This window comes from Arvicanthis niloticus, chromosome 11 (genome assembly GCF_011762505.2).
Source record: "Arvicanthis niloticus isolate mArvNil1 chromosome 11, mArvNil1.pat.X, whole genome shotgun sequence".
In the NCBI taxonomy this organism is placed as follows: domain Eukaryota; kingdom Metazoa; phylum Chordata; class Mammalia; order Rodentia; family Muridae; genus Arvicanthis; species Arvicanthis niloticus.
Genome location: NC_047668.1, coordinates 12,573,576 through 12,601,034, shown reverse-complemented (window position 1 = coordinate 12,601,034; position 27,459 = coordinate 12,573,576). Strand labels below are relative to the sequence as shown.

General features: G+C 38.0%; 1 protein-coding gene across 6 annotated transcripts; it reads right to left on the bottom strand.

Annotated features, from left to right (window-relative positions):
• Positions 1 to 29: 29 nt before the first annotated feature.
• Positions 30 to 19,908, bottom strand: Mbip (MAP3K12 binding inhibitory protein 1). 6 transcript variants are annotated; one of them, XM_034514390.2, is made up of 10 exons: positions 19,663 to 19,908; positions 16,181 to 16,300; positions 14,226 to 14,444; positions 14,041 to 14,137; positions 11,680 to 11,745; positions 11,268 to 11,420; positions 9,779 to 9,876; positions 4,425 to 4,463; positions 1,659 to 2,991; positions 30 to 514 (listed from the first exon to the last, which is right to left on the bottom strand). In XM_034514390.2, the coding sequence occupies exons 1-9, from the start codon at positions 19,789 to 19,791 to the stop codon at positions 2,884 to 2,886; spliced, it is 1,029 nt and encodes a 342-aa protein (XP_034370281.1). In that variant the 5' UTR covers positions 19,792 to 19,908; the 3' UTR covers positions 30 to 514; positions 1,659 to 2,883. The 6 variants fall into 6 exon arrangements, with proteins under 6 accessions (XP_034370281.1, XP_034370282.1, XP_076797975.1 ...); XM_034514391.2 differs by having other exon boundaries at positions 1,659 to 2,988; positions 19,663 to 19,870; XM_076941860.1 differs by lacking the exon at positions 14,226 to 14,444 and having other exon boundaries at positions 19,663 to 19,865.
• Between the last annotated feature and the right edge of the window lie 7,551 nt (positions 19,909 to 27,459).

Genomic DNA, 27,459 nt, shown 5'->3' with positions numbered 1-27,459 from the left:
AGCCATTTTCTGAATAACTTATAGAAATATTAAGAGTTTTAAAACATTTATTTGAAACAAAATAGTTCAGACACAGTAAGCACAATTTTTCTTACTTTCTTGGTTATGAAAGTGTCCATGTTTGACATGAGTCATGGTGGTTGACTATAACTACCTGGCAATCACCTGCCACAAGCAAAGGTGGAACATGCTCACTCCACAAAACTGAGTCTAGAGAGACACCATCTTTAGACCCTTTGAATTTACCGTCTGATTCCTTTTACAGTCATGAAAAATTCTGTTTTCTTTTAGAATTTATCATTATGCTTGAAACAAAACAGAACTGAAAGCAGAAGGGCTGGGAGCTGGGAGACGGTCTGTGCAGACTTACTGTCCTCAACAGTGTCCTCTGGGCTACGTGGAACAAGGAGCTATTCCAAAACCTCATTTGTGATGCTGTTGCACTGTCTTCTGAAGGAATTTCACTGTTTCATCTTTAGTCTTAGAATAGTTCAGGATAACTGATGATTAATTCCTGGGATTAACAAAAAATCAAAATGTGTCAAAAAGATGTAAGTAAAATTAAATCATTAAGGTCTCAAAATACATCTTACAAGAGTCCAAAGAACCTATAATTGGAATAAATTTTATCCTTTTAGAGACATCTAACTTAAAAGTTATAAAATATCAGCTTTAACATTTTAGATTTTTATGTGTATAAGTGTTGCCTGAATAAGTGTACCACATGTATACCTGGTGCCTGCAGAGGTCTGAAGTGGACATCAGATGACCTGGAATAGCCATTACATATTGTTGTGAACTACCGTGTGGGTGCTGGGAACCAAACCCTGGTCCTCTGTGAAAGCAAGAACTCCTTAACATTGAGCCATCACTCTGACTCCCAAATTATCAATTCACAAAGCTATAACTCCTAAATATACTGTTGGATGTGCTGAGATGCTGTCCCTAGGATCATAAAACATTTTTAGTTAATGTCATTGAAAAATTTTTCTCAGTAAATTGAAAATTTTATAAAGGCTAAAGGCCCATTTTCTTTGTGGCATTGACTCCCTAAAGGCCTGGCCAGATATAACAATTTTTGTGCTTAGAGATCCTATCAAGCTAGATGTCACTATTCTGGGGTAGAAAGTTGACTCATATTAAACAAACAAACAACCTCCCCCTTTCAGATATTATAGGAAAAAGAGGACTGGAAACCAAGAGCTAGGTCATGACTTCAAAGTATCCACAGAGCCCAAGTCTGGAGCAGGATCTACTTCAAGGAAGCAAGAAAGGCATACTTCCTACACAGGTACTTCTGATAAACCATTCAAAACTTGGTCTGAGACTCTCAGTTGTAAATATCTAGCTGCAGCCAGATGTTAGGAAAGCCCAATCCCTTATGAAACAGTTGATAAAGTATAACCTGGGATTGACTAGGGAGGAGGTGTTTTGCTGTCCCTGGAAGCAAGTCTTTTTCAAACCGCTTACCCGCTTTTCGTTTAAGGATGAGGCCATAGGGAAGAATGGTTATTTGATAGCTTGAATTAAGGGAGCCACCTGCCTCCCTAAACTCTCAGTATCACTTCAGTGAGTGATGCACTAAAGAAAGGACTAAAAGTTGAAAGCCAACTAGCTCTAGAAGACTTACTAGGACCCCATTCTGACAAAATACCTACCCTGCTGACAGCAACACGGTATCGGCCCTGGCTTCATCAGCAGGTTCCAGACGGTTCTTGGAGCTGAGGTTCTCAGAGCCGAGTGCACTAAAGCTGATCAAAGACCACTAGAAGAGGTTGCAGTTATAAAGACAGAACTGTATTATCAGTTCATGTAGGGAAACAAAAAATGTAGAGGCTTTCATCACTCTTCAAGTAGAGAGGGCTGGGAAACCCAGTCAGTAGAGCGACTGTCCTGACTTGGTATATGTAGTAAAGACAGAGCGGGAGGGAGATGACGTGCTGAGGGAGAACAGAACCCAGCCAGTTGAGTGAGTCAGAGTCAGAATCTTTCTAACTGATGGTGTCTAGTTAGTTGTTTCCTCCAGTCATGTCCAGGTTCCTGATCCTCTTTAACCTCTTCGCCTTTACAGGTGATCCAAGGTAAATTCTAGTTCTCGCATTAAAACAATTCTCAAATATCTGCTCTGTGAGACAGGACACAACTGCAGCTCCATCTTTTACATGATGTTTGCAGCTGTGGCAACAGAACTTCTCTATGATGCCTTTAGTACTGTCCAAAGACAGATGTGCATTACACACCAACATTAACATTTACCATGTCACTCCTTCAGGGCAGCCACTCCAGCTCACTGTCAGTCATGGCATTGATGAAGAAGGCTCTCCCATTGTTCCCTTTGTAGATCAGCAAATCAGGGCACAAAGAGATTAACCTGCTCAAGACCACTCAGCCAAGAAGGTAATAAAACTGGTCAAGTGCTTATTTACAATAAGAAGGACATGAAAAAAAGTTTATACACATGCATTTGTCAGTTTTTGTTTTATTTTTGTCAATAAATTTTTGTTAAGTTCCCACTATGTACAAAGTATTAATATAAACTAAAAAAAACTTGGTTTACCAATGTTACAAAATATAAAGTCCTTTTAAGTACCGTTATAAAATCATAATCTCTGGTAATCCACCAAGAGAAGTTCTTTCAAATTAAGTCTCTAATATCTAGAATGCCTCCTTTAAACAGAAGGGAGTAAGTCCCAACAGTGCTATGGTCAAGGTTCGTGTCATTTCCCAACACTGCAGTATCTGACTATTTGTTGTCAGCCAGTCTCGTGCTAAAATAAACCTTGATTTTATAGACATGTTTATGCTGATAAATACACTGTACTTAAGCATATGTAAGGTACACGCACAGGCATCTTAAAGGGAAGCCATGTGACGAGAGCGGTCTCACGGGAGGTGGTGAGTGGCCATGGAGTCTGCTTCTCTTGACTTTCTGAGCAGGGCTCGTTTGAGGGCACTAATTTTCTCATCCAGTTCAGCCAGTGAATAATTCTGCTAGAAACACAAATTGCTGAATAAGACTTAAGTCTCTTAAGGCAGATAAAGTGCAAAGTGAACTATAAATCCCTAGCTACCCAGCAGCATATTATTGTATAATAATTTTGAGACTTGCAGCTGTGTACGGTGACTGTGCCATGATTTAGAGACATAAACTAACAAGGCTTCTAATTTTTTTTCTGGGCTGTAACCATATGGCTCAGCACAGGGCATGTGCTTGACATTGTGAGGCCCTGGATTTTATCCTAGCAATACAGAACAAATGCATATATAAACACAGTGTCATGCTGACCTGCTTCTCTTCCCTAATAACAAAGCTTTCCTGGAGTTTTTGTGCTTTAAAGGACCAATAAAAGCTTTTTAAAAACAAAACAAAACAAAACAAAACAAAAACCCTGTGAACTCATAATCTACAGCAAAAAACATACAGTGGAGGATTAGCTTAGATGCCTGAAATACCTAGAACTTTCCTTCTGAGGGATCAACTAATCTACAAAACAAAGGCTATTCTCAAAAACTGACTCAAAATTTTACAATAAGTACATAAAAAGGTGCTTTGAGGGACAGGGCATGCTGAGACAGGGCTTCACTATGTAGTGCAGGCTAGCCTTGAAGTTCTGACCCTTTCACCTCATCCTCCAGAGTACTACAATTCCAGGGATATAGCATCAACACAGTAGCAACATACTATTTAAAAATACAGCAAATTTTAAAAGTTTTCCCCAACTTTAATTCACATCATTAAAGCTGGCAAAATTATAGTATTTTAATTCAACTAATAAACTATTTTGGAAAAAGAGCTAAGCTGCAATTAGCCTTCGTGTATGTGGAGGGAGCACAGAGTGTAGGTTTGTGGATACATGTGCCTATGGCAGTCAGAGACTATCAGTGGGTATCTTCCGCAACTGCTCCCCATCACACTTTTTGAGATAGGGTCTCCAAAGAACCTGAAATTCATTAGCTAGATGGGCTGACCAGTAAGCTGCTGTCTCCCTATGATGTAACAGACCCACACCACTATGCTCAGCTTTTGAGGCAGGTGCCAGGGATCAGAACGCAGATTTTCTTGAATATGCTATATAAGCCCTCTGCCCACTAAGCCATCTCCCTAGACATGATGTCACCCTCTTTTTGATTTAGATGATGCTAACTAGTAGTGCTCATAAAAGGCAAAGTAGGAGGAGACTAAAGTTATTGGAGCATTTAAGTGTTTTCAAACTGAAATATTCTATTAAAAGCAAAGTGAAGATTTTTGTGTTTAATTAACCTGTTGAAATCATTCTATGGTCTTAAAATAAAATGACTTCCCTAATTCAACCTAAAGTCTGCCAAGGTATGACCTAAAAGCAACAAGAGTAGACACATGTACTAATAAGGTATAAAACTCATTAATCTATCTCAGAAGCCCAAAGGAAGACAAAATGACTTACTTGAGGTGGTTGGACTTTTCTTCTTTTTCCAGAAAAGTTCTAGTTTAAAAGTAACAAAATAATCATTATTTAGAAAACACCAGCATTACTTCCTGACTGAGACAGATAAGCAGAAAGCCTTTGTGAGCCCCAAACCTCCACACTTGAGAGGCATTGTCTACCGAGTTCCCCACAGAGGAGGGTAACAAGGGGAGTTACAAGTACTATATAACAGTGTAACAGCAAATTCCTCTCTGGCAAATACCTAATTTCCATTAGTTGCCAGCTTCTTATTAAGTCTGAGTACCAGCTCTTGGGAACTCCCACTCTGGGAAGCTGACCAAGAGAAAGGACAATGGATAGAGGCAAAGGATACTTGGTTTTCTGAAGTAAGAAGTAAACACATAAATGACACATGCATATATGCAAACAGGAATCTTTGACCATGGAAGGCACTGTGCCAGTCTAAGCAAGCAGCTCTTTGTCCCCTGTGTGACTCAAGGCAGTGCCTACCTTACCCCAATGCTCTTGCTTAGAAACCGACATGCACATGGTCCAACTGTAGCCAACGAGTAAGGAGGGTCTGCTGGGGATTAAGGAGACATTTTCTGCAAACTTCTCTTGTGAAAAAACAAAGGTTCCTGTGGGCTACTGCTGTATGTGGATAAAATACCTAAAATTTAGAGCAGCCTTGACATGTATCAATGGAAGAAGTCAAGACTAGACAGACCGAAGAGGAGTAAGAACTCAAGTCTTGATTTTGCAACTACATCAACCTGAAGACTGTGCTCTCAATGTTTTACAGTTTCTATACTTGTATGAGTTGATTTAAATTCATCTTTCTTGTAGTGGGGCTAAAGAGATGGCACAGTGGTAAAACACTTTCCCAGCCCTGGGTTCAATCCCTTGTGGTGTGTATGCACATGTATGCTTGCCTGAATGTTAGATTCTCATCAAGCTGACAAGACTCAAAGAGACAAACTACTCAGCCTTTTGAACCGTGATATAATGAAACTATTGGGTGTCAAATTACTAAATGAACATATCTGACAAAAACAAAACAAAAACCTAAAAAACAAAAATAAAACAAAACAACCCCCCCCAAACATGACGAATGTACATGGAAGAACTTTTAATGAACATATATATATATATCCACAAAGATGTAGAAGAATTTAAAACTCAGATTCTCTTTCATGTCAAAAGCTGATCTATTTACCATCTAAGAATGCCTCATATGAGCAGCTATATTAAATAGCAGTCATTAAGTGCTTGGAATAATAGAACTCAGGTAAGTATGCTCCTCTCTTTGCCAGTGGAGCTAAGTACCTGTGGTGGGGCACATGGACAGGCAGAGCTTAACTTCACCCTGTCCACTATTCAGACTCTCACCTACCTGAAAAGTAGCTTTTTAGATACCCATCCAAACACTTTCCCTCGTGATGCCAACAGTTTAATCAATAGAATACCATTAGGTCTATGCCATGAACAATCACACCATTATTATAAAACCAAAATAAAGAAAAATACCAGGATGAGAACAGGTACACAGTGGATCAGTGACTTACAAATATAGTGAACTGAGTCTTTGGGGTTTATTTTAGGTTTGAATACATTATTTCATAAGAACATTTAGATCCAGTACATAAAATGTGTGTGTGTGTGTGGGGGGGGGGGATGAGGATATCTGAGTATAAAGGTAAACATTTTAACAAAGTTTGACACTTCAGAGAAAATATTTATTTCACCAAATCAGCAAAAACAGTCACAGAGATAATCCACAAATGTCTCCCCATTGTACTTCATACTAGCAGGTAATTTACAGCTAACTTTACAAAGCTTATGTCCTAATGAAAGATGATCCTATCTCTGCACAACGCAACTTGTGCACTAAGGCAACCCAGAGGGGTAAGGAGGCCGCCTCCTCCAAGCCATGTTAACCAGCTGTAAAGGGTAGCTTAGTTTATATAAAAAGTAGTATGTTTTCTCTGCCCCAATTTAGACCTGCACGTCTTTCCAGCATGAACAATGACATACTATTTAAATCCAGTTCCTTGACTCCAATCTCTCTCCCACTCGAGCCTCCTAATAGCACAGACAGGGACCTGTATTTACCTAAGTTTCCAGCTGGATCCACCTGCTCACTCATGGCTCATGTCTAGCACACACTTTCACACAGTCTGAACATCTGGTATGGATTTGGCCTAAATTTAGCTTTCTCTTCCTCTGAAGAGAAAATCAGGAGTTACATCTACACGTTGCTTTGGAACAAGAGTCATAAGCTTTCCAAAGTCTACTACGTAAGCATCAGCCATGCCTACCCATTTGTCCACTTGTTCACTCAGGGTTAAAGGTCAGCTTCTTACGTGGTATAATTCTTGTTAACAATAGACTGATATCATCAGACAGTGTGGTTGTAGCAGATCTTCCAGTGAGATCTTCACTCTGAGTCTAGTTTACAGACTCTTAGTATGAATTTAGTTAATGAAAGAACAAGACTGCCATGACCATACTTCTTGGACTTTTAGTTTATTGTGGATCTATTCTACATACGTACAAGTCACCAAATTGTACAGAAACTTCAATGCTGTACCCAGAAGCATTTTTATCTTTTCCAGGCAGGGATTTATTGAAAGCATTTGGCAGGGAAGTGACTTGTGTAACAGTATTTGGAAAGACTTGTGATATTTTAGTGAGTGGAGCTCCACTAAGAATGAGAAGACAGTGAGAATGACAATGAGCAGACAGTGATAATGAGAAGACAGTGACAATGAGAATGACAGACAGTGACAATGAGCAGACAGCGCTGCACTAGTGCTGTACTAGCTTAGCTGTGAGTAAGATCTGGAGATGAGGACAGGACAGGAAACAAACAGAAAAACTGACGGCTGCTGGTGATTAGATATGGGACAAGAACAAGGAAAAGTCCAGTTTCTGGTTAGTGAAATGACTCTGCCATTGATAGAAATGAAGAACTCTGGAGGGTAATCTTTTTTAGGGGAATGTCAATTTAGAAGTAGAGGAAGGTATGAAGATAGAAATAGCAAATAAATTTCTAAATTACATGACCCATACTTTTAAGGCAGTTGAGATAATCTGTGTTGAGAAGCTGGCTGAAACCCAGAGAGTGAGAACTGTGTGCAACACTCCAGGACTTGAGGCTGGTTGACTCCACAGCTGCATTGGAAGGAAGAACTAGAAACACAGACGAACATCAGCCAGGGTGAGTTACGAATTTATAAAAGGAGAGCTGATAACAAGTTAGGATATAGTGGTGCTTTGTAAAAAGAGGATTTCTAGATCTTTAAAATTATGTCTCTGAGTAGAAGAAATGCTACAGATTAGTACTAGAGATGACATGCAAGTTGACAGCACAGAACTGGAAAGGTTTAAGCACAGAGACTGACTGTCCTCTAGACCTACGCAAAGATCTGGCACAAGGCCAAAGGGAAGAGTTTATGCTGACATTCCATAACAGGGTGAGTCCTCTCACCTCACACTTCACCTCTCACCTGGAGTAAAGCCAGATCAGGGTTATCTTCACACTGAGAGGAACTGAGAAGTTTCTACTTACCCTTCAGAGCAAACAGAACGACTACGTGGACTCTACTCTAGCTTCTCTGGTTAGGACTTGAGTCAACACTGAGCCCTCATACGTCCTAAGGATTGACCTTTAGTTGAAAACTGAATTTCTGAACTATGAAAAGACTTTACTTGAAGTGTTGTTATACAGATTCGCATGCAGATGAATTCTAAACCTGCAGAAGTTTCTAGAAACTGGATAGAGGTTGACTATCCTGGATATCATTGGGGCAAATCATATAAAAAGGTAAAAATTAATAGGAAAAAATTATATTTGATTCATGGAACAAAATGAGAACTAAAATTCTTTCCATTTGTTGAAAACCAAACTCCCTAATAAGCTATTATAAAAAGCAGAAAATTATGAAAAGCATCAATATGTATTGCATCTTCTGTTTTTGGAGACGGGGTTTTTCTGTGTAGTCTTGGCTATCTTAGAACTTACTATGTACCAGGCTGTCCTCAAATTCAGAGATCCGCCTGTTTCTGTCTCCTAAGCACTGGGATTAAAGGCTTGTGCCACCACTGTCCAGTATGTGTTGAATCTTTTAATGCAATTATTTTAAAAATCTGACTGTTGAACGTGGAAATGTTTTAAGATAGCAATTTAAAGTTTTAAAGACTGTAATGTACTAGAATATTTAAAAGATACAATCTTTATGAGTATTCCTAAAGACTAATTTGAATCACTCTACTTGAAAACAGTAAATATACTATGTTCCCACACAGCTTGCTCGCTCTAGAGAACCGACCACTTATGTTTCCACATCTCGCTTTCCGTTTTTGTTTGTTTTTTTTTTTTTTGTTTGTTTGTTTTTTTAGCTCTGTTGAGACTGAGTTTCTCTGTGTAGCCTTGTCTGTCCTGGAACTCAGTTTGTAGACCAGGCTAGCCTTGAACTCAGCCTCTATCTCCTGAGTACTGGGATTAAAGGTGAGTGCCACCACTCCTAGCCCCACATCTGTTTCTTTGAACCGTTCCACATTTCATCTTGGGACACACAGCCTGGACTAGACACCAAGTGAGCAGGTAAATAAATGAACAGGACACAGCTGATGTTAGTAGGCTTTGAAAGGAAGCTGACACAGAAGAATTCAGAGTTCAAGCTATGGGTTACATAGTGAGAATCTGTCTCAAAACTCAAACAAACAAACAAACACAGCAAAACAAGAAGAGAAGTACCTTGTCAGAAGATGGTAGGAAACAGAGTGATCTCAGGGTTTTCTGAAACACTGATGTGCCAAAGAAGGTACTTATTAGGAAAACAGTTTCTCAGTGTCCTTGTGAAAGGGGCTTAAGGATGAATGAACACGCGAGTGAATGAACAAATGAATGAATGAATGAACAAATGAATAAACAAATGAATGAATGAACAAGAGAGTGGAGGAATTATACAGATATAGGTCAGTCTAAAGTCTAAGAAAAATGAGTGAGAGTACAAGGTATGGCCAGTTCAGCTGTGAGAAATGGAGCTACTTACGAGCTGAGTGAACAGTCTGGAGAGACAGATCAGCAAGAAAAAAAAAAAATGCTATTTTACAAGACAGCAGCTAGAGTCACAGGCTGGATCACAAAAGGCTGAGTTATGACGACATGAAGATGGCTCAACAGAATTTCCATAGGTGAGGACGACTGTCCCTACACTGTAAAATATTCAGATCAGAATTCTTAAAGAGGCAGATACCTCCATAGTACTGAGTTCCTCTGTTTCTCCATTTTAAAAGTGTTTCGCATGTGGATCAATGACTGCACTATTACGTAATGAAAATCTTTAAAGTGAGACATTAATACTTACTACAGATTGGAAGTACTCAGGAGAGATGCCCTCCAATTCAAGGATTTTATCTTCAAGCTTTTTAATTCTCTGATAAATGTCTCTTGGTACTGGGCCACCTAAACACATACAGAAAAAAAATGCTGAAATCTTAATAGTTCTGTTTTCTTAACATTTTTATTTTTCAAATATCATGAGAATGTATTTATATATAAAAACAAAACAAAAAAAAACCACTTAAAACAATAAAATAAGCAGATGAAAGCAAAATCAATTGAAATCTTTAGGTCATGGCTTCACCCTTAGCCCATAGTTTCACTCAGCATTCTTTATGACAAATTATAGACTTCTGCTCTCTGCATGTTGCCTCTGCTTCCCATGTTGCTACACGTTTTTGTGAGGTACTGACTAGTTTCTAATAGGGGTTGGTAGTTACTCAGGAGGGAGATCCTGCAGGGAGAAGATGACAGTTTCACTTGATGGCTGTGCTCTGTCCTGTCATTCTCTTCAGCTTCCATTTCTTCTAGCATGGAAGGAACTTCTCCTTTGAGCTAGGATAGAGTTTAAAGGGGCTTTCCCCGTCAGTGATGGAGGAGGGCATGGTATATTAAAGGTATGTAAACACCAAGTTCACGAGTACATTCAGAATCTTCCTACTCCTTCAAGCCTCACATGCAGCCTCCCTGGTCTAGACCACCACTAGTGAGTTTGCTGTGTTTGAAAGCAACAGACTACTACTGAGGAAGTTTTACCTAGGTAGAAACATTATCAGATATGAGCCTGAAAAACTGCGCTTTGGCTACAGGATGAAAAGTGACCTCTAGGAGGAAGTCCAGTGACAATTGAAGACAGAGGTCACAGACACTTCATCTGCAGCAGAAGATGGAGAGAGGGAAGACAAACATCTAGGGGCATTAGAAGATGACTCAAGACGACACTATCTAAATGGATGAGACTTGTGTTTGCTCCCCAGTTGTCACTTCCTATAATGTCCTGGGCAAATGTCTGAACTTCAGTCTTAGTATCTTCCAATAGTGACAGCACCAACGCCTCCACAGAGTACTATTAAGTACCATGCTGGCATAGGCATGACACGTTCACCCTGACTATTATTCAATAAATATGGGTTCATTTTCCCATGTTTATTATCTGGGAGTGCACAGAGGACCAGGACCACAATAATCAATATTTTGTAGTTGGTGGCTAATAATAATTAGAGGTTGTCAGACAAGTTCTGAAATTGGCCATATTAAAATATTACATTTATTTTCTGTTGTAACTTCAATAAACTGAGGCTAACAGAATCTATTTGGAATGTGTTTCCCAAGTGGAGAGAAGTATAAGGATAAAAGCATAAGGACCAAGAACCTTATAGATTCTATAGCTGCTTTATGCACCTAGAATGATGGCTTTGCAATGGATTTTCCAGGAAAATCTGGAAGCTAAGTGAATCTAACCTCCTTAAGACTTGCAAAGACAGATCACAGAGCATGCCCAGCTCTTCGCTTACCTGTCTGCAATCGCAAGTGAGCCTCAATGTTCTGGAGTCGCTCTTCCACCGCCTGATTACCGCAATCTCGAAGTGTGCCCGCAGGTTTGTGACCAGAGCCCGGAATTCCTTCAGGTCTAGTCTGTGGTCCGTAGGTATTCACAACTCTAGAAACTAAGTTAAGAAACTTTTAAGCCTATGTAAATTTGTTTCAAGAACAGAAATTCTCTCTCCTTAACAGTACTTTATATTCTTTTCACAATGGTCAATGAAGCACAAACTCAAAATTAAAAAAAAAAAAAAAAGAAGAGGAGAAAGGAATGCTTTTGTTTTAGAATAGACTCTAGATGGGAAAGGCATCTCTATTCCATACTGTTAAGAGGCTACAGCGAACTTCTGCCAGTGACGGAGGGACTGAATGGTGGCCACTTACCCTTTACATGACTTTTAAATCCAGGATAAGGAGTAAAGACAGCATCAGTTCTTGCACAACTATTTTCTAGGGAGAATTTGAATACACTGAGTTTAAATATATTCTTAATTACAAATATACAAGATTATGATAAACTTCTAATAATTCACATTTTATTCATAAGAGAATTTCAAATAAAAGTAATAATGATTATATTACTGCGACATACAGAAATATTTTGGGTGATCTTTATCCTCTGAATTGAATCAAATGTAATATTTTTAACTAATGCTCAGATTTACATATAGAAAACTATCACCATTAAGTGGCATAACTTCTAATAATGTTTAATGAAACATTAAACAGTTATTACTAAGAACCACATAGATTACTAAGAACCATTATATAATATATATATTACATAGCACCATACTCTTTATCACATAAACAGAACCCAATTTACAAAATTATTTTAAAAAGTTTTCAGCATACTTGCTATTACTAAATCAGTGAGCATCTAACACAGGATTAACTGTACGCTTACATCTAACACAGGATTAACTGTACGCTTTATACGTTTTTATCTTGGAACTCTATATTTAAAAAAAGACCCTGAAACCTCAAGTACAACACAAACTTTAAAATTCCTAATTAAAAAGGCATCAACTCCTTTTAATCCTACTTTTAAAAACTGTGATTTTGGGAAAAATATGTTGTGAAAATGTTTCTAATATTTATACCAAGGTGAAAACTACAACTTCTTCAAAATTATGTCTCAACAAATAATTTATTAAAAAGAAATTAGAAATATGCTAATATAACATATACTATTAAATATTAGCATAATTGTTATATATGAACATATTATATAATATATAAATGTAAAATGAGTTAAAGTCCTTTGTTATTCCATAAAATATGATTTTTTTAAATCAATTTTTTCTTAGACCAACTGAAAGGTCTTTAAAAAAAATGCACCAACACATTAAAATGTATTTTTTAAGCTTACGTTTAAAAGTGAGAAGTTGAACTATAAATAAAATGGCAAACCTACTTAATCTTTTATATTTAAAGATTAAACACTCATTTTCTTTTCTTTGGAAACACCTCAAAATATATGTAAGGGGTCTACACTTCTTTATTCTTTCTATTCTTTCATTGGTCTAAGGATTTTAAAAAAAAAAAGCTATCATCCCTTCCAGGGCTATATTCCAAATGCGCAGAGCCATCAGAGAGCAAGGCAGCAGCACGGTGTGGGGCAGGGAATGTATGAGTGAGTCACTCTCCACTGATTCTGGCTAGCACTGTTTTGAGCCAGCAAGGGACTGAATGGGCCAAGGAATCCTGCTGAGCATTTCAATTCTTGTCAATTTCTATCCCCTGGTGGTTTATAATAAGAGAGTTAGCAGGAGGAACAGAGGAATAACATTAGTGACACATGTTCTTGCTCCCTCAACAAACCCTTTCTCTTGAGGAGCCTACAACTGGATTGCCAGCCACACCTGAGATTTTGCCACTGTTACACCTGCTCTAAAGAGAGAAATCTAGAGATCCACACAAGTTAACAGTAGAAAAGTTTTTAATTTAGAATCCACAGTGAGCCCAGATTATTATGTTAAGAGTGACACATATCAATGTAGTTAGGAAACTTCCAGGCCCAATGGACAATTTCATGTTTATAATCATTAATAAGAGATACTAACAGCAATAAGAAAAAATGTTCAGTCTAACTACAACCCTTCCTTCATAATTTTTTTCTAAGAATTACTTACACTGGTTATTACAAGGATAGATGATTATGATCAGTGGCAATCTACACAGTATACTGTGGTCTGCAAGCACTCTGCAGACCTGGAAACATACTGTAGCATCAAGTGAAGAGAAGAAACAGCAAAGGTATGCAATGTGAAAAGGGGAAAGGCCTAGGGCTCCACAGGTCTTCCTGGTAAGCTGGGTGTATCCACCATGAAACTCAGGAGTAAAGAGAAAACTGCTCCCTCTTGAGGAATGCTATCAGTGTTACTAGGTCCACTGAGTTAATAGGATCTCACAGGTCCATTGACAGAGCTGAAGCTCAGGGTGCTTTGTTCTCAGTGAACCTGAACCGAGCACCTCTGCCATCCGACCGACACCTCACCTGCCCTGCTTCTTGGACCTTAGGAAACATCTGCCTCCAGAGCTCGGCCCTGATTTCTTTGTATAACCAAATAAAAATCAGCTTGGCAAAGAGCCCAGTACTAAATAAAGGAAACTTCTACTGCCTTAAATACCAACTAAAAACCTGTAAAACAGAATATTGCTCTTAATGTTGTTTGTTTTAAAACAAAATATTATAGCAGTTGTCAAAATGTTTAAAATTCTATTTAAAAAACTTCTAGTTACCTTGATTACAATCAATAACATTGCAAAATTCCCTGACGTTGTTTTCATTGATTTCAGCTTGTTTTCTCTCAATAAATGCAGATATTCGTCTGTCAATCTACAAACAACAAATAATTTAACAATCTAAATACAATAGAACTTTTAAAAATAATGTTACCCTGATCCTTGTACCAGCCCAAACTTACTTCTGCCTTTCCAGCCTTTATTTGAACTACTTCTGGATCAAAATGGATTTGTGTCTTTTTCACATCTCCTAAATCACAGTCTTTGAGCTTTCCTTCATCTTGTAGGTCTCCAGTAGGATGTTTGGCCCTTAGTTCACTCTTGGTCTCTGCTTCTGTCTGTCTTATCTCTGCAGCTGTTGAATTCTCTTTAATTAAAGACTGAAGTTTTGCTAAATAAGGCTGAAAAGAACACAGTGACACCTGCTCAGGTTCAAACTCATCTCAACCAGTGATAGGTTTATATAAGCTGCTGCTACATAAATGAATATTCTGTTATTAAATACAAAACGCTGGCACACAAGGACACACAGGTCTGACCACACACAGGTTTGCTATTTTCTACTACTGTGTAGCTTTTATCATTTGCTGTACATCTGTTTTTAAAAAAGAAGAAAAGAAAGAAAACCTGACGACATTTAAATTTTTCTTTGAGGAAATCATTCTGTCATTCATCTTTTATTTTGTGCTAAATCAAAGCCTCAGTTTCTGGCCTGGATGCCTCTTAATTAACATGTCATTCAGAACACTAGGCTGAGTGTTCTCCCTCCTTAGCAGGAGAGCAGTGCTCACTCAGCAAAGCCCTGCATTATCACTGCATCGCTGAGATTCTCCACTTGCAAGTACAGTTGGCCAGAGCAGATGAGAGAGCATGGGTATGAAGTATATATTCAGGTGTGACCCTGAGTGAACACTCAGCCTTTCCCTGACACAGCAAGGTATCTTATTGGGTCACGAAATGAAATTTCACAAAAGAAAATGCACACGGGAGAAGGAGAGAGAGAGAGGGAGAGAGAGAGAGAGAGAGAGAGAGAGAGAGAGAGAGAGAACAAACAAAACATGCTACAAAGACCATGAGCTAGAAATAGATCACTCCAGCTACAGTAGGTTTAAGAAAAATATGTCTTCATAATGGAAATTCACTTCCTTCTCCTCTTCCTTGACATCCTCAGCCCAACATGGTCCACATTTGACTTGTACAGCTCATCACTTGCCCTTTAAACAAAGTGTTAACTGATATTTTTATCATGAAACACAGCTAAACATTCCCAGAAAGTCAATGAATTCAGGGCTGAAACTTAACACATTATTTCTAAACAATATCCCGATCATCTATCTTTCCATACAATTTTGTTTCCATTGTTTGCTATGCCAAGTACTCTTCTGAAATCTTCTAACATCTTTAACACAATAAGGTGACCAGGAAAAGCAGGTCTGCTTATCCCAGTGAGAACACCTCCAACTCACATCAATTATACTTGCAGAGGTGTTCAACAACAGCAGCAAGGTTATAATACTGTTCATTTCTTAAACTGAAATATTAAAAATGAACAATACCATTATAAATAATTCAATATTGACTTCCAATAAAGGATAAATTATTTCAAATTATTAAGATGAAATAGTGACTGGCTACTCACTAAGATGAAACATTAATGTCACAGAAATTACTTTCTTTTTAAAAACGATGCTGAAACTGTTTAATTGCAGTAGACACTCCAGGATGTGTCATGCTGGGATAATGCCACTTCTTGAACCACTGAAAGCACTCCGTGAGCCTCCAAGCTCACCCAAGGCATGGAATCATTATCATAGCATGACTCACACCTGCCGTGTCTTATTGCTTAATTATAACCCACCATAGATGAACTGTATTGAATTTTCAGCAAAGCCTAGAATTGAATAGAACTGCATTTATTCAATCTCATACCCACATCGGCCTATTGGGCTATATTCTCATAACTACCCCTATCACTAGTGAAATTAACAGACCTAGACTCAATATGGATTTCAGTAACCTTTTATTAATAATACTGTTAACAGAATATTGAGGTAGAATTGAAAAATACTTCATTTAATTTAACTATAGCTAATTTCTATTCTCAATATCCAGTAAATATTTCTAATAAGAAATTTACCTGTAAATACAAAATGTGTTGTTCCAGTGCAGTAAGGAGCAGTGCAGGCTGGGATGCTGAGAGGCTCTGGAGCCTGTTCCAATCGATTGTAATTTTCACCACATCATCTCTGAGGTTAAGCTTCAAAGAGGCAAACCAGCAACATCACAAAAATTACATGATTAAGCTGTATATCTGGGATTATCACAAAAATAAGATTTCTATGGAGTAATGCATGCCTATTTTGCTCAAAGTTATTAAGTTTCAATGACATAATGAAATGCTTTACTTAGTTGCCATTTTAAAAAGTCAAAAGGCACAGCTTTGAAAATAAAAAAAAAAATCTATTATTTTAATTCTGTTTCTATGTCTGTATAATGGGGCCATTTTTTAAAAGCTATCCATGAAAGGTAAACCTCTTTTGATACTTTGATATCTTAAATACCACTGGAGGGTATCCAAAAATAGATCTGCCCTTGTCAGAATCCTACTAAATCCCGACTAGGCATTCACTAGACGAAGATCAACGATGGCAGTCCAGAAAGTATATTCCCTTTGTCACACAAACACATGCCTAAAATATATCATTACCCTGATGTCTTCTCAATCACTTTTATTGTTTTCAAATTTAACCAATTAAAAAAGTATGTAAAACTAAAGATTATTCACACATAGGGACAGATGACAGTAACTACTGCAAATAAAAATCAAACTATCAGTTATGAAATTATTGAGATAAAAAACAAGTACTTTCTCACATCAGTGTAACAAAGCAAAAAGTGAATGTCCAGTGTGTTTCCTAAGAATTTTCTTGAAAGATACGTCTCATAACATGAAAATTTCTCATCAGCTAGTGAATTATTACACCAAAAATATATTCAGAAAACTACCAAGAACCCGAATATAAAATTAATATCAAAACCAATCAAAACTTTAGAGGGAGAAGCTTCCACCTGTAATCATTTGACTGAATATGGGGGAATCACTATAAACTTTTCTAGACACAATCTAAGTGGAAGTAAGTCAATTTATACTTACTTTGCAAGAATAATTAAGAATTATTTTCTACATATTTTCTACAAAATAAAGATGTTTCATGAGCTCAAATACAAATTTAATGGGCTGTAAGAATAAAAAAACCAAGACATGGATTGCTGTCCATGGAACCAAAGAGATCTCAGGTTCCTATGTTAAGCACTCTACTGTATAAATAATGGATACAGAGTCCAGAGGCGTCTGAGTCCACACTTGGCAAACATAAAGAAATATGAAATTTTACATACGCTATACTGACAAAGATAAACTTATACTAAGTTAAAATTTGACAGTAAGGTTAATTAATAAGATAACGGCATTCATTATTGTGTATGAAAGTAATCTATCAGTACATGTTTATAGTCCTCCAAGAGATCTATAGTTGACTATGGCAAATCTATGTTTGGGGAATCAGCAGGCAAAACTTAAACCAAAGCAAAATATCACCTTTTCTAGAGAAAATAATTATAGGAAAGAAATCTTAATATTTGGATCGTATTCTTATGTCAATTTGGAAGAATTACGGAAGCTTTCAAAGGCAACTCAAGACACTTGGTCTTTTATGAAAACCAAACAATAAGGTGACAAATTAACTTAAAAATGAGCCCCAAATAATCCAATTATTCATTCAGCAAATTCCCCAGGAACATGGGGACTCTATGAATTATTACCCCATAATGCTCGGGATAGTAGCCAGGCATCCAGAATTTTCTATTAATATACTATAAACACTGACTATTCAATTATGTATGTTCAGTAGAAACATATTACTTAAAAAAGAACAAACTAACAACCTTTAGATTTGTAATCTGGGCCAATGAGAGAGAAGAAAAACATTAATATTAGTATAATTTGCATTTGGAAGAAAAATACTTTTTAACAATTCAGTTTTACACTTTCTATCGAAAAGTGTTAATAATTCAATGATACTTAAGATGAACTCAGACATATTAAACATCTTAAAAATCCTTTTAATTTGTTGCAAAAGGACACATTCCACAGGGGCAACTTTGTAAGTGTGATGGCTGTCATCTTTAATCATGCATCTCAAAATACATGCTATTGCTAAAATAGCATTTGATTAATTTTTTAAAATCTTGTATTTGACACTTACATAAAGATCCCTTTACTGTTACAAAACTTTATTTTCTCTAAACATTTATGGCAGGTGGCATAAGTTAAGTTTAGATTTTTCCATTTGAACCTTTGGAATAAATTTATATAATTTTGAAAAATTCACTAAGCAAAATTTAGATATTCAAATAATTTATCAATGTAAATTATTTTGCAACTTCCAAGCATAATATTCGAGAATATTTTTCTCATCTTGACATTAGAATATAATGAATAAATCTTTAAGTTTCAAATCCATGCCAAAAAAAGTTCTCTAACTTTTAAACTATTTAAAGATCTGGGATGTTACTACTGAAATATTAATAAGGAAAGTGCTTAAGACTTTGTAACGAAGTTTTTCATAATTGCTTATCAAGCAATTGAGTTTAAAATTTTTAACTTTTAGAAGTCCATTAATAATTGCCTCATAACACCAAACAGAATGTACAACTCAAGTACTTTGCCAATCAAAATAAACTTACTAAGGTTTTTCAACTAAGGATTTAAAAATAATTGTCACAAATCAGGTAACTGCCCTATTCTCACAGGTCCCACTGCCCTTGACATAACATGTGTGCTGTGTCCATTTCATGAAGTATACCAGCCTCCAGACAAACTAGGAAACATGTTTGACACAAAACTCTTCTAAAAACAGGCAAACATACTTCTGTCCCTTATTTAAAATTCGTCTCATTTACATCACGAATGACTATCTAGTAAGTGCAACCTAGTTTTTAAAATCCAGCTTTACTGTGACATTTCTGTAAAGAACAATTAGCAAAGTTACACGACAGGCATAATGTAGTTAGAAGTGGCCACACGTAACTCATCCAAGAATTTACATTAAAATCTAGGCATACTACAAATGAAATTGTGGAAAGCCTTATACATCCCTCCCCGTTTAAAAGAGTAAGAGATGCAATAAATGGTAAGAGAAAAAAAAAATAAACAAAACAGAGTAAATCACTCCTAATGAGTAGAGATGGCGTTAGGAAAAGTTTCAGGCCATATTAACCAGTGAATTTCCACAATAAACAAACTGGAGGCAAAAGGACCGTAAGCGCCAGGAGCCTCCTTAACCCTCATCATCTTTTAAGCATCAATTCTCTACAAGCGTTCGGCGCCAGGACCCGGGTTTTCTCTAGATCTTGGAACTCACGCTTGGCCACCGAGTGTGCTGCTGGCATCTCCCGGTCCCAGGCAGCTGGGCCCGGGCTCCTCCGGGTCTCGGCAGCTCGGTCTCGGTACTCCAGCGGCACACACCGTGCCAGCGGGCTCCGCGACCCCCGCCTCCGAGAGAACTAAGGGGACAGGACCGGAGTGCTCTCCCTCCCCGCCCCCGCCCCTCCACTTACCTGTCCTGTCAGGGTGTACAAGGAACGAAAGACTTCGCAGAGGACCTCTCGGGTGAGGAGGGGGCTGGAGCTTCGCTCCAGGTTCCTCTCGCTGCTGCTTGAGGAATTATGCTCCGCAACAGCAGCCATGACACCTTCAAAGCAGCCCCCAACCACCGCGAAGAGCGTTCACCCCACCCCTCCCTCGCGGATCTCGTCGCACTGAGATGACGTAAAACTACAGCGTCTCACTTAGAGCTTGAGGCTAGACCCCACCCTCTGTGTGTGACAGACACGCACGAAGACCAATCAAGAACAAGAATATCTGTGCTCGGAGGGAACCTTTGAGTGCAAAACAGGACTTATTATCTGGCTGTGTTTTCAGTGGTCCGCCTTGACTTAGAAAACTACTTGGCTTTTAGATGCTCCCTGTGAATGTTGACAGAGCCTTACTGTTAAGTGTTAGAATTTGAGTCCGGCTATTAAAATTTAAAATTTTAACATGGCGGTGGTAGAGTTGTTCTGGAACAAAATTGAGGTCAGTGATGAAGTACTGCTCACAATTTTCTAATTACAGGAAACTTCACCCAGGATAATCGTTACTGGATAGAACATTTTCATTTCTATAAGATTATTTGATACGACAAATGTAAAAAGAACGTAACGGCTACATTATGTCTCTTTTTCCTACCATAGGACTACATTGATGACTACACCTGCAAAATAGTTTATGTCAAAGTTCTGACATGCAACAGTGTTTCAGTTCGATAACCTGACACTTGACCTTAAAATTGTTTCAATATAAATCCAATAGAAAGATAAACCAATTTATTCCACTCTTTCAAATTAGGATATAAAACTAAATCGATACTTGTCGGGTATTATTAGATAGCTTTATTTTAGCGAAAAAGTTATACTTTTATAATATAGAGTTCTATTAAATTTTTAAAACAAGCTTAAGAGATAAAGGATAAAAGAATTCAAACTTGCCTGGCGGCGGTGGCTCATACCTTTAATCCCAAAGCACTAGAGAGGCAGAGGCAGATAAAACCCTGAAGTTGAGGCTAGCCTGATTTACAAAGTGAGTTCCAGGACAGCAAGGGCTACACTAAGAAACCCAGTCTAGAAAAACAAGCAACCAAACAAACAAATAAATGATTTAAACTCTTTTTTTTTTTTTTTTGTGATAGTTGAGTGCACTTAGCATACAGGAAGTAGAAGTATGAAGTTAATTGATATTCTATAGTTTGAGAGCAGACTGAATGAAGGAAGAAATAAGGAATTAAGGACAGTAAAAATGAAAAAAACTCCTTTTACCTGTCTAAAGAGCCTCTTATTCACTTATATCCAAAGACTTTTGGTATTATCCTGCTTAACAGGATCTTGAGAAAGCTTGTCCGTTTCCTTGTAAGTAAACTTAGGTTTGACAATACAATCTTCACAAGATTCAAACTCAAATCAAGCACCCTCTCATTCAAGTCACTCATATCTGTAATAGAAGTTCATGATTCATTGCAATGTTAGCACATTTTGTGTCTGAGTCTCTTGTTAATGGGCAATTGTAACGGAATCTAAGAGTCCTTGTTCTGTACAAAGTAATGAAATAAAAATTTTAACTCAATAAAAGACTTTTTACGCCGGGTGGTGGTGGCGCACACCTTTAATCCCAGCACTTGGGAGGCAGAGGCAGGCGGATTTCTGAGTTCGAGGCCAGCCTGGTCTACAAAGTGAGTTCCAGGACATCCAGGACTACACAGAGAAACCCTGTCTCGAAAAACAAAACAAAACAAACAAAAAAAAAAAAACAAAAAAAACAAAACAAAACAAAACAAAACAAAAAGACTTTTTACTACACATTTAGGAATGATTAGGGTGCTGCTTATTGTTTTCTTTGTCGTGACTGATTTTGAAATCCAAGCTTTTCATTTCACAAATTTATTTTTAATTTGTGTGTGTGTGTGTTCATGTGTGTTCACACTTCCGCTCATGTACAATTGCCCAAGGAAGCCAGAAGCATGGGATGTGAGTTGCCCAGCATTGGTGCCTGAAATCCAACTCTGGCCCTCTCCAAGAATAAACAGTTGCATTCGTAACCACCAAGTTCTTTCTCCAGCCCCAAATTCCAAGTCTTACTTGATCTCTTGTTGTTCTATTGTTTTTGTTTTTATAGAGACAGAGTTTCTCTATCTCGCTGAGACTCTCCTGGAACTCCTGGAACCAGGCTGGCCTCAAACTCAGAGAGCCACCTACCTCTGCCGCCCAAGTGCTGGGATTAAAGGCATGTGCCACCATATTCAGCTCCTTACTTGATTTCTTGAACCCCTAATATAAGAATAACTAATGGTCATTTGACTTATCTCTCAACTATCTGATAACTCTATTATTCAAAATCCAGACCTGCACTTATATTTTATTATTGCTTATTTAGATAATGCTTAGAATTTGTTAACTCCTTTATGCACTGTGTCTTCTGTCTCATGACATCTTGTATTCCTTCCTGATATCCAATGAGCTCATTTCAGATATTTTTCTTATTTTCTTCTTTTTTAATTAAAAAAAAAAAACAACTATTTTAAGTGGAAGGCTTTCTAGGATGAAAAGATGTGGATTCCCTTAGGCTCATTGCAGACGGAAATGTATAGATACTAATGTATAGCAAAATTATAATACTGGAACTTAGAAAGGGAATAATTTGTCCTTTTATAGAAAACTAATTACAGTTTATGAAGTGGGTTGCTGAAAACCTGCTGCTCAGCAGAAATGATTCAGAGTGTTGAAGTTGGCATTGGAGGCAGCACTCTTACTGTCCTGCAAGCTTATGCCAAGAAGCAACTGAGAAGATAGAAACTAGAAATGAAATCTAGGCTATCGCTATTATAAAAAAAAAAAAAAAAAAAAAAAAAACAGAAAAAACAAACCAAAACAAAAAAACAGAAAAAAACCCTACCTTTAATAGTGAGCATCAAATAATCTATCACCCAGAAAAATACCCAAGGTATTGTGTTTTTAAAAATATGTGAATAAAAAAAAACAACCTTTTTTTTTCCTAGTGCAGAAAATTAAATAAATATATTCGTTGCCTCTGGCTCTACATCACCTGCTGGTCAGGTTCAAGATCCTTAGTTTCTCTCAGTACTAAACTGTTTCACATTGTTGCACAGTTTTTGGTACAGAGTTGCTCAGGACAGCCCTCCCTCTTAACTGAGTCAGGTATATTCTAACATTTCCAGTGGATGCCTGAAACAGTGAACAGTGCCAACAGTTACCATAGATCTGAGCAATCTCGGCCTATATAGACTTTATTCTTGCCTTATTGAGAACTTCCATCGTTTCACTTAGAGGCAGTATTTTACAGTTTTTGTTTGGCATGCATGTGCAGATTGCCAGTGTCATTAGTCTTATGCTTTGGAATGACTGCTGGGTTGAACATAAGCACTGTGATACCACGGCAGCTCTGGTAACTGAGATAGCTATAAGTGAATAATGGGCAAATAACATACATGTCATAGACACATTGGACTGAAGGACCGTTCATGCCTCAGATAGGATATATAGAGCTAAATTAGATAAGAGGAATCATATTACTTGGCACCACTTGCAACTTTTACTTGTGACATACTTATTTCTGAGGTTAGTGTTTGTGTGTTCAGATCATGACTTGCCAGAAGTAACTGAAATTGTGAAAAGCAAAGCCATCAGAAAAGGTAAAACTACTGTGTATACTCACTGAGCTCAATTCATTTGCATAAAATAGACTTGTAAGATGGAAAAGAAATAAAAGAAGTTAATCTCTCAGGGAAAAATTGTAGCAGATAGTAAGAATGGTGTTCAATGGTTTCTTTAAAAATTCAAGTGTTGCTGTTTATTTTCTCTGGGGAACAGAAAAATTCAAAGTGCCCAATTTTTCCTTGAATAAATAAATGTGGATAACCTTCTGTGCTGGCTGGTATGACGTCAACTTCACACCCAAACTGGAATTATCTGAAAGGAAAGAACCTTAATTGAGAGAGTGCCTCTATGAGGCATTTTTTTTCTTTCTTGTTTTAAAATTTAATTTATTCACGTTACATTCCACTCATTGTCCCACTCCAGGTCACCCCCTCCCACATTTCTTCCCCCCCATTCCCCTTTCCCTTCTCCTCTGAGAGGGAGGGGGCCTCTGGGTATCCTCCATCTCAAGTCTGTGAGGCTAGGTGCTTCCTCTCCCACTGAGGCCAGACAAGGCAGCCTAGCTAGAAGAACATATTCCATGTTCAGGCAACAGCTTTTGGGATAGCCCCCATTAATTAGTGACCAATGAGGTTGGGGGAGCATCCCATTGTGGTTGGTGCTACCCCTGGGCTTGTGGTCCTGGATTCTATAAGAAAGCAGGTTGAGCAAGCCATGGAGAGCAAGTAAGTAGCACTCCTCCATGGTTCTGCATCAGCTCTGCCTCCTGCCCTGTTTGAGTTCCTGGCTTGACTTCCTTTAAAGATAAACAGCACTGTAGAAGTGTAAGCTGAATTAACCCTTTCCTTCTCAACTTGCTTTTTGGTCCCAGCAATAGGAACCCTAACTAGAGCACCATAGTCACCTCTCTTATTAAAATATATGTTCCCTATCCAAAAGGAAGGACTGGAGATACAACAGGGAACGACTGAAACAAATCAAAACTGAAACCCAGCTGGGTAAGTACCAAACCCTGCAGCTTCAGGTCCAATATTCATTCAGGCTTCCATTTAAAAGGACTCATGTGGCTCTCTTCCTCCAGCTTTGTTGTCTGTGTTAGAAAGAAGGAATAATTTTGGTTTCGCCAAAGGAACATGGGAACAAAACCAAAGTAGCCCAACTAAGTAAATCTTTTTTTTTGTAGAAAGGGTGCACCATGCCCCAGACTGGGTGGCAAGAACACACATTTAGCCAAGAGGACTTCTGTCTTTTATCTTTGATATAGGTAGTGACTACATCTTATCTCATTGACGAGTGCTGGACTTCACAAGCTAACACTATTGGCTAGCTGGCTCAAAGGGGAAAATTCAGGTTCAGGAAATGTGAGGGTTTTTTTTTTTTTTTTTTCACTAACTACCTCTGATTGAAATAAAGAACAAACAAACAAACAAAACAAAGACAAAGACAAAACTAACTTCAAAATAAAAAAAAAGCAAGTAATAATATTTCTACCTTATGCACCATACTTCTTCTCCCTTTTGGACTGGTTCAACTCACATTGCAGTTCTCCTTGGCAGATGTTTTACAGTTCTGGTATCTCTAACATCTTGGGGTCTCCATGGCAACCCAGGCTTTACCTTTACACTTTCACACAGTGGACTCTCAGGCACATTCTACGCATTGCCTGGCCTCAGTGGCTCTCTGAAACCATGGAGGAAGAATCCACTCCTAATTCCCCACCCTTACCCTGACCCCTAATACCCTATATTCACCCCCACCCCTAATACCCCACCCCTCACGCCCACCACCCCGCCAATCTTCCAGCTTCCATGCTTCCCAAACCAGTACCATGTGGATAGCACTGCCAAGTTTGAGTTCCAGCTTGGCATGGATTTTCACGCCCTTGGATCACATCTGTAGAAGAGTTTATATTCCAGGGATAGAAAACCTTTTAGACTCTTTGCTGGAAATAAATGGGGATTTTTAACTGGATGGGGTCTTGCCCCAAAGGCTTGTTTACTGCCTTTTCCAATGCTTGGCAGGTGGCTTCTCTTTAGTGGGGCTAATCTTAACAATTCCAGCCTCTTCTTTAACAGAAGATGCTGCTGCTGCAGAAAAGGAAACTAGAACACATACACGCCAGGAGACAAACCCAGGAAATTACCTGCTGTTCTAGAAAGACTAGTCAGTACAAGGTTAAGAAGGTCTCAGGTCCCAGGAACTTAAAGAATGTCTGGCATTTCCTGGAAGCTGGTTGATAGTGGGATGGATGGTCTAAGGCAATAAGGATATGACAGTAGACTGGTCTTAGACAATAAGGATTCAATAGTGGAATAGCCCTAAGCAATGACCCTTGCCTAAACTTCCTGGTTTGCTGTGTCTTTATAACCTGCCCCCAAAATTAAAGTTTCAGAGCTTGATCAGAACCCCAGACTTGCTCTCATTCTTTGTGTCTCTTGTCCTTTCATTCTTTCGCCCCCTTCCCTAAGGTCTCCTTGAATCCCCGAGGGCTGGGGCACATGCATATACAATTTCAATAAGTATTGTGAACAAAAATTCCTAAAAAAGAAGCTGCGTCTCATTGTGATTAAAAGACTCCTGGAAGGAGTTTGTATGTCTGCAAATGAAATAATTTGTAATTTCTTCATTCGTTCGTTCGTTCATTTGTTTGTTCCTTCCTTCCTTCCTTTCTCTCTCTTTCTTTTTTATTTGTTTTATGCATATGAGTACACTGTAGCTGTCTTCAGACATACCAGAAGAGGTCATCAGATCCCATTACAGATGGTTGTGAGCCACCATGTGGTTGCTGGGAGTTGAACTCAGGACCTCTGGAAGAGCAGTCAGTGGTCTTAACTGCTGAGCCACCTCTCCAGACCTGATTGTAATTTCAGTATTGTGAGGAAAATAAAATTTTGTAGGTTCAAAGATTAATTACTTTATGTTTGTCTATCTTTAGCCTTCTGGAACAGCCATTCCTTGTCCCACCTCTCATGATAATAAATTTTAAAACGTCTTAGAAGCTATTAACTTAGAAGAACACTAACTTTGAAGATCCAAGAGCTAATAATGTCATCAAATACTACCTTGGATTTCTGGAGTAGCCCCTCCATCTCCTTGTACCTGCCCCTCTGCTGTACCCACTAATGTATTTTAAAGTTGCCTTGATTTGTGACATCTTGCTCTACACAACCATAAAAACCTGTGGCACTGCTCCCACACAAGCACATAGCATTTGGGGTAACCTAAATCTGGATTCCCAGGCCATGATCACTCCAAAAGACTCAGTACACCTACCTCGTATTCCCTTTAAGCTGTGTTTTTTTTTATATCAACATATAATACACCACATTAACAGAACAGAAAATAAAAATCATATGAACATCTCAATAGATGTAGAAAAAATAAAATTCAGTACTCTTTTATGATTAAAGAAACTGAACAAATTATGTATGAAAGGGAACTGATAAAGTAATTAAAAGAAGTTGCAGGATACTCAAGGCAGCTTTTAAGTCAATAGCATTTTTACACACCCATAATGACTATGCTGAGAAAGAAATTAAAAAATCCCATTCACAATAGCCACAGACAAAATTAAAAAGAAATAAATTTACCAAGAATATGAGAGACATCTGAAAAAAATCAATACTCATCTAAGAAATTGTAGAAGACACACACTTAAGAAGAAAAACCTTCTTCGGTGAAAATATTAACAATTGTCAAGTGGCAATAGTAACATCGTTCCTGGGGTTCCTTCATGGGACCAGATGATACAAAAGAAATCAGGGTTCCCTGAGTCGGGTTCTTTGTCTTGTTAATGAAACGATTTAAGAATGGTCTCAAAGAAAAAGCTCAAGAACAATTTTTATTAGAGTTTTAAAGAAAATCTCCCTGGACGAATCAGCTATACACCTCAGAAGCTGCTGGAAGGAGGATAATGGAGGACACCATGGCATTCACGCTGTCTCGGAGGTAAGACGTGGTAGACAAGCAGTCACAGGGAGAGGGGGAGGCTTTAGAGGAGAGAAGCCCTGAGTGTTGTGGGAAGTCCAAGGTGCTAAAGAAAACATGCACATAAAAGAGAAGAAAAGAAGTTATGCTTATCTGAATAATTTTGAATAATTTAGAAAAGCAGCAGGTTTAGGATGCAAGGCTGTGCCCACCCTCCCCTTC